At 38.7% G+C, this 8,299-nt stretch overlaps 1 protein-coding gene across 2 annotated transcripts; it reads left to right on the forward strand.

Annotated features, from left to right (window-relative positions):
- Positions 1 to 3,373: 3,373 nt before the first annotated feature.
- LOC129573623 (uncharacterized) lies at positions 3,374 to 7,886 on the forward strand. Of its 2 annotated transcripts, none has more exons than XM_055454410.1 (5): positions 3,374 to 3,848; positions 4,857 to 6,207; positions 6,315 to 7,203; positions 7,299 to 7,518; positions 7,699 to 7,886. In XM_055454410.1, the coding sequence occupies exons 2-4, from the start codon at positions 5,203 to 5,205 to the stop codon at positions 7,376 to 7,378; spliced, it is 1,974 nt and encodes a 657-aa protein (XP_055310385.1). In that variant the 5' UTR covers positions 3,374 to 3,848; positions 4,857 to 5,202; the 3' UTR covers positions 7,379 to 7,518; positions 7,699 to 7,886. The 2 variants fall into 2 exon arrangements, with proteins under 2 accessions (XP_055310385.1, XP_055310386.1); XM_055454411.1 differs by having other exon boundaries at positions 7,299 to 7,514.
- Positions 7,887 to 8,299: the final 413 nt, after the last annotated feature.

Genomic DNA, 8,299 nt, shown 5'->3' on the forward strand with positions numbered 1-8,299 from the left:
CTTCAAAATTTCTTTTGAAAATTGGTTAATAAAATCCGATTTTCTTATTAATATTTTAATAAGATTATTTTATTAATAATAAGATGGATCTTATTAACTTTTTAATAAAATGGCGATCTTATTAATAATAAGATAATATGTTAATAATATCGTAGAATCTTATTAATCTAATAATATGTTATGTTTGAGTTATTAACGCCCCGTTAATAATATGTTAATAATTAATAACATTAGTATGTTAATGCCTGTAAATCTATACCTAGGTCCTTATTCGTTCAATGCACTGTAGAACATATTGTGTTCGGCTAATTATGCAAAGAAAATTAAGCAAACGAAACTAGAAAAAAAAGAGAGATGAGATGAAGGCAAAGTCGATTCATTTAAATAATGCATGCCACTGAGTGCATTAAATTTCATGGGAAATCAAGTGTTTGCAAAGATTATGAAAATGATGTTAGTGTACATGCAATGCATTTTTCCTGCACAGTCTTCAAGTATTTATAGAGAGTTTTGTAGTCAACTCAAGTTGTTGTCATAGCAGTGTGATAGTTTTTACTGCTATTGCCTCCTCCTACACAGATTCTATAGGCTGGATGCTTTTTCAATGTCCGGAAGCGTTGAACTTTCCTTCGTTGGTTCGTTCGTTTTTGTATATGCGAACAAAGGTTATCAAAGCTTATTAAAACTTTCGCCAGAAACATTATTATTTTGCGCTTCGGGGCTGCATTTCGTGTGATGTTCACGCGCAAATTTTCTTATCGTTCACCGAATGAATTCGCAGTGCATCTCATTGTAAAATCAAAGTCCATCCGCTTCGTTTGCATTCCTATAAAATCCAAATATTGATATTTTCTTGTTTTCAGCTGTTTAATTTATTCGTTATTCGGTTTGTGTGTGTGTGTGTGTGTATGTGTGTGTAAAACTTTAAAAGCAAGCGCTTTGTTGTCAGTTTATTTCCAGAACATTATGTTTGACTATATAAGTTTCAATTTGTTTCTCGGGGTCTCGTGTGCACTACTATACTCTCCAGTTTAGTTATCTGTTGCACTCTACTGCCATTAAAATACTGAATCTCGAATGTGGTATTTCCCAAAAACTTCCAATTCAAATGAAATTGATGCTGCATACCAACATACAACGCATAACACAACATGATGCAAACGACAATTCAAATTTCGTAGATGGTCGCTTATCCGCACAATGGCATTAAACTTGTTCACTTCGAAAATTGCACACACTGAACGGTTTAGTTTTGGACGGGGAAAAATAACAATTTCAAACAATTTCAATATTCTTTACTTTCGGTTGGAGTTATTTGAAAATGCCAGAATCAGAATATTGCCATGCACACACCGGGCCCGGAATTTGTTTTCGATTTCCGTTGCTCATTTCCCATGATTATATGTATTTATCCTGAATGGCAATGGATATTAGTATTTGTGTTTGAATTTGCATCTGAATCTAAGTCGAAATCGATCATCGATCTATCGAATGATCGCCATGTGTTTGTATGTTTACGATGTGGTCCCTACCCATTCTATAAATAGAATTCGTCAATGTGGAATGTAACTAGAGAGATGCCCAATGAAACGATTCACCAGAAAAAAAGCTATTGTTCAAAATTCTATGAAACTCATAATTTTAATTGATTTACAGATGAAAGAGAAAAGGGAAAACTACCAAAAAAAACTCTTTTAATTGTTGAAAATATATGCTCTTTGACTGTACCACGGAACGTGGAACGAAAACTACACTGCAAATGGCACTGTGATCGTCTATTTTGTGTGTGTGTGTATTTCCGCGTTATGCACTGAATGATTTGTGAGGCAGATGTAGTAAATATCGGATTAGCACTTAATCGACGCGGAAGAAACTCCGTATACTATTCACACATCCAACACGCCCTGAATAAACACAGATTACTGTAGCGATTTTCGCACATTCCCCTTTTGTGCCACTGGGTTTTCTGTTTGCGTCGCAACAACACCGCTGCACCGATTCAGCACACAGAACAAAACAACGCATGATAGATGATGGTTCAAGTTCTATTATATTATGTTGCTAACCCTCTAATAAACAGGCATAAAAGCAGTCGCTTGGAAAAGTCGTCGATGATGCTGCTGCCACCACTGCCATCGCCACCCGTCACACATTCTGGTGCAAGAGATTGGAAATTTTCTCGTTTGAAAATTTAATACGAATTCGGCGAACAGATTGGAAATGGCTTGCTTTTCATTGACTTCAACTGCACCGGCTGAACAATACTATTTGCCTGTCAAAATTTTCGAAAAATTAATTGAATGGCTTCAATTTGTATTGTTCGCACATTCAACAAACAGACCTGGCACTGTTCAGCAGCGTGTAGTTGAACTAGGATTTGCCTCAATTTCCGAAGAATATAATCACATTTATGCACATGCACAGTGACAGAAACAGAGCGTGTAGCAAAAATGCGAATGGAAAAGAAAAACAGTGGAGAGGAAAGGGCGAATGGTTGTGCATTGTTATTTTCATCATTCAAACCGGATGTTTTGACGAGATGCCGTAAACACACACGCACACGCACACATACAAATACAGCAACGCGGCTGACAACACAACGAAAAATATACAACTGATAATCAAATATCAAAACCCCTTAAAATGAAACCATATTCTTGCCATGCCACCATAAAGCAACGGATTTATTTTTTTCCTTCTTCGCTGGCATTCACAGATAAAAGCAACAGCACAATGCAAAGTGCGAAGCCGAAAAAAGTATAAAACTATAACAATAACAATGGCATTGACAATGGATAGACGCAACAATCATACTTTAATCAATTGATTGTATTTTATAACGAGATCGCAAATCGCAAACCATTGTGCTCAACAGATCAACGCTTTGAACAGCCCAACATTGGCTGCCCGACTGCTTGGCTCCCTTTTTTCTGCCCGCTTCTGCCACTGCATCGAGATGATAAGATCGATGTTGATTCTGTATTTAATGTGAAAATTGCAAGGAAAAACCATACGTTTATCTCAAATATGGTTCAAAGGAACGCACCGAAAATTTTCTTCTTTCACATTGAACGGCATGGAAATAGCACAGTAAAAAGAGAATGGATTTGAATTCTGCCTCTTTGCTCGACATTTCCAGTGTTTCTTGTGTAAAATTGTCGTGAGCTTTGTGCAAGTTCAAGTTCGTTTGCATTCCAGACGGCAGTTCGTCAATCAATGTAATAATAGTCCAGCTGTAGATAAACAGTTGATTGATACTTACAGTTTTGATGAGCACGAAACAATGAAGCATATTTCGCGTAATGTCATCAACATTTTAATCACAATCGAGAAAAAAACTAAAAAAAAACTAATAGAAAATATCGCAGAATCAATGGATTTTGTGTGTGCGATGATGATTCTCTGTTGTCGATGTTATTCACTTAGTTTTGTTCTAAGTGCTTGACTTTTGGCGCACAACGATTGACAAGGATTTGAAATCTTAATACAGAGACACACGAACGAGAGCACACTTTGCCCAATACACCGATGACAGCGGTTCGTATTACAGCTGCGTCGATGCGCATTTGTTTATACACAATCTCACCGATCCACAAATTCTGCATAAAGTCATAATACATCGCACGCGCACACACCAAAACACAGCGCAGAACCGATGGCGTTGAATCGCCACAGCTAGCTCACAAAAATACTAACACAACGAGACGAGAATTAGTTTCCAATACGTTGCAAACACAGCGACTCGTTCACTTGCTTCTTGAATGTGAACCGAGCTAGAAGGAAAAAATTATCATTCGATCAAATCGACAGTGTTCAATCGACAAAAGAACGTGAAAAAAGTCTAACGAGTAAGTTTTTACCCATTTTTTTCAATCGATCGACCGAATTTTATCGACATAAAAGAAATTCAAAATCATAGTGAAAATTTGTAGAAATTCTCGTGTTTTGTAAGTTTTTTTTTGTCCTGTGTTTGCTCAAGTGTTCATATCACTAACAAGAATTTTTCCGATTGTCATCAACGACAACTTAGATTTTATCGATAAAAAAACGCGCATCAAATTCAATCTTTTCCTATTCCACCAAAAATCCGCGTAGACTTTTGAAAAAATGTTGTCAGAATTCGATTGTTCGCGAAATTTTGCCGGTTTTTTTCCCTTGTGTCGTTGCACGTGCTTGTGCTGTGTCTCTTCAATAACGGAACATTCGCCAAATCACAGTAGCACTGTACGCTGTCTCGGGCCGAAAAAAAAAACCGCTTCACTTTTGGCTTCTCATATTTTCAACAGCACATTTATCCGAACTCTGTCTCAATCGTGAAGCAATAAAAAGTAACAAAAAAAATCATGTTTCTTCTCTCAAGTGTTCGTCGCTCGTCGCTCGTCGCATATTAGCATTCGTGGTCGGTGCATGTTTATTTGTTTTTTGCTCTTGTTCATTCGATTGCCAGACGATTCGTTGTGCATTGTATACAATTTGGTCCTCCGCCATTTTTCCAAGAAAAATAAAATCTCATCGGAGGTATCCATAAATGTGACAGCACCACCACCCGGCTTCGTTGTCGATTTTTCTTAGAACTCATTTAGCTGAGATCAATTTTTTTTTCGTTCGATTTTTCTGCACTATCAGCACAATTGTGCACAATTCGTCAATCAGTTTAAACTGATGCCGGTTGCACATTCATATTGATGTGAGCATTTGGAAAGGCAAGTCATTTATTGTGCATACTGTTCGATTCACAGTGATTGTTTTTTTTTTCTTTTTTTTTCAAATTAAGTAATTTAGTCAATGTTTTTAGGTAGAAAATACATCATATCTAATTAATTTTCCTCATTTTTTTCTTTTTTTTTCTCTTACAGATGGGATACCAGCGCAAAAAAGCAAAAAAGAAGGGGAAGCCAATTGCAGTGCTTGGGGACGTGATTAAGGAGGATGAAAAAGAAAAGGATTCCGGCATAAGAACCGTCAAAACGCAGTTGCGTGCCATTCTTCGGCCGGAATACCGTGACTTGTTGATTGCAGCCATCACCGACAGATCAATGATGGCAACGACAATTTGTGTACTCGCCTCGCAGTTGTTCCTGTTCCGTTGTGAGCGCGCATTCGAAGACAATGACAAAGGATTTTTTGAACAGAATGGCGAAAAGGTGATTCGGTCGTGTTTTTTTTGGTGTGCTCAAGAAAAATATCTACAAGAAGAAGAAAATGCCGCCGGAATTTCGTAAAATGGTGCAGCAGCTGGACGATAGCCATCGAGTGGTTTGGCCCAACGCAGACTATTTCGGCAACGGAATGAATGATATAATAGATCCGTACGTAACGAACGTGAAAAACAACTTGAAGACGCATAGCAAGAAACGCCTGCGCGAATGGCTGCGGGTAAAAGTGTTCGAATCTTCGTTGGTTGCTCGATACGAACAGGCCGACATCGACCGTGTGATTAGTTTGGCAATTTTTGGCAATGACAATATTGTAATCAATGGCATGGATGATGTTGCCAAACGTGAACGGCGTAACTTGTTGATTGAAATGGTCACGAAGAACAGTTGGTGGGACATACCAGACAACAACATCGGCCGATTCACAAATGGGAAGGACTGGTTCAAGAGCATCGCATTCTGGATTTCCCTCCAGCGGAAAATTGATGATTTCAACACCTGCGAGAAATATCGTGAAGAACGCCGATGCCAACGCGAAGAGTTTGAAGAGCTGAAACGATGCCGACGTCGAAATCACCGTCCGTGCACTTGCCAGCAGCCGACAGATCGAGGCCAAAATGGAAATGAGTACATTGAGAAAGGGCCTCCGAGAGTGAAAAATCTGGCAGTGATTCCCATTTGCAGTTTCACTCGTACCCACTACACGTTGGACATTCGTACATTGTACTTTTTGTTGCGTCAACTTGGAATCGTACCACTTAACATCACAGAGGACGAGTTCAGAAAACAAAAGGAGTATTATTGGGGCCAATACTTCGATATGCGGAAAATCTATCATCTCGGTCGCAGTAGAAAAAAGTTCCGTTTCCGAATTCTCTCGAATGGACAGGCCGTATCGCTACAATTCGATATTGACAAAACGAAATTGAAACCAGTTGACAAAAAGACCATTGTTCAAAACTACAATAAGTTTGTCAATGAAGGTGCAACTGATCCGGGTGTGAATACGTGGAACGCAACAACGGTACATAACATCGAAACTGGCAAAGAGGTAAACAATATGCGTGCATTGTTCATTTGATAAACCAAAGTTATGCCATTGTCATTGTCATTTTTATCTAAACGGTTTTCTTTGTTCTGTTTTGTTTCGTTTCTTAGACGAACTACACGATCAGCAGCAAACAGTATCATTACTGGACGAAGCAAACGGTTCGAAATCGACAGGGAAAGCGGTGGACCAAAGACTTTGTCAAGGAAGAGAGGCAAGATCGTGAAAATCGTGCGCTCTATCCGGTGATGCCATCGCCATTGGGTAGGCACTGGCAGAACTACATTCGGCATCGACTCAAAATGACGGAACGTGGCATTGCCGTGTATACGACAGACAAATACACGAGACTGAATTTTGACAAGTATGTTCGAGCAAACAGTGTGACCGATAGCATAGCCGGAATGTTGACCAACCATCAGCCAACACTCATGCATTTCGGAGCTGCTCAAATGTCGCCCAGTTCACCCATCGGCATCAAAAAGACACTGCGTTGCCCGGGCAATCGGAAAATGATACGAAGCTACAAAAAGTGTCGTGGTTGTGTGGTTAATATGGTCGACGAGTATTACACTTCACAAACATGCGCCAAGTGCTTTGGCCGTTTTGATCAACGCACGAAACGACATCGCTTCAAAGTCTGCCATGATTGTCGGCCGCAATTGGTAGAAGCAATGCTGCCATCAATGATCGTGTGCAAGGTCAACAAACGAAAGATGAGGCACGAGAAGCTGAAACTGTTTTTGCTCGAGAAAGAAGCGGAAGAGGGCAACGGAAATCCAGCGGTTGGCAATGATGTCCCACATCCAGATCAACTAAACCCAGAATTACTCCCAAAAGTGGCAATCTACCACAAAACATGGCATGTAAATGAGTCTAGTAAAATCGTGGAATACGTGAAATTCAATTCAGCCGGTGAGATGGAAGTTGTCGAGCCACGAGTACACAAGACGACATGGCATCGCGACATAGCCGCTGCAAAATGTATCCTGATCAAAGGTAAGTGCTCATAATATATTGATTGAATTGCATGTGATGTGAGGTGCAGTGCTTTATTTACATATCATTCATTGTTCTCTTGTATGATTTTCAAGGACACTGTGACTTGTTTGGGGACGAGTTACCCGAAACATTGCAGAGGCCATCGAACCAGCGAGCTGCTGTCAACAACTAACCAGCTTCATGTATTTCACGCCATTCACATTGAATAATTTAAAAATTAAAATATAACATTATGTTATTTCCGCTATGCCTGATTGTTGTGGTATAGTAGGCGTACATACTTACCTAAGGAGGCCAGAAGTACCCATGTATGTAAGTAAATGATTTGTTTTCCAATTGAATGTATTGATGCTAATTTTATGCAATTTTTTCTCCATTCATTCCATGCACAATTGGATCACTATTACGGTTACTTCTACGGTTAAATCTATCCCCGTATTCAACCTTGGAAATGTGCCTGGAATCGGATGTATTTGGGTTGATAATTGTTAGATGGGTAAACTAAACTAAGCCACGGTTTTTGTGATTTTGAATGATTACTTATAATTTGAAGATGGTTGATGTACATATTTTTATGTAAAATGTGAAAATTTTATGAATAAATTCCATTGTTCTATTTTCGATTGTGATTTTCAGCAAAATCACAATGTGACTTTACGAAACAGTAGATTCATTCAAAATTTCGTGAATTGTGAAAACTCCAAGTCAAAATCACACGAAATCGATTCGATTTTCGATATATTTTGTGTGACATCGTTCAATTTTCAGCCATAGCTTCTTAAGGTTGGTCATCCAGAGGGGGGAAATTTCAAATTGAAATTTTTTATTTGGGGGATAATTTTGGAATCGAGTATGGGTAATTTCAAAAGTGAAGAGCAAAAAAAAGGTCATCACTTTTCAAAATCGATTCTATCAAGTGTAAACCCGTTTCGCAAAAAATGTGAGGACTAAAAAAAAACAAAAATCACTTCTACTCAACGAATGGTGAATTATTTTTAGATTCAAATAAAACAAATGTCAAACTTAGTCGATGTTTTTTACATCGCTTTGCACTATTTGGCGCGAACGATGTGTGTCACTTGTTGTGTGCTGT

Source organism: Sitodiplosis mosellana, unplaced genomic scaffold (genome assembly GCF_009176505.1).
Source record: "Sitodiplosis mosellana isolate CC-2019 unplaced genomic scaffold, AAFC_SMos_1.0 Smas_scaffold_6102, whole genome shotgun sequence".
NCBI lineage: Eukaryota > Metazoa > Arthropoda > Insecta > Diptera > Cecidomyiidae > Sitodiplosis > Sitodiplosis mosellana.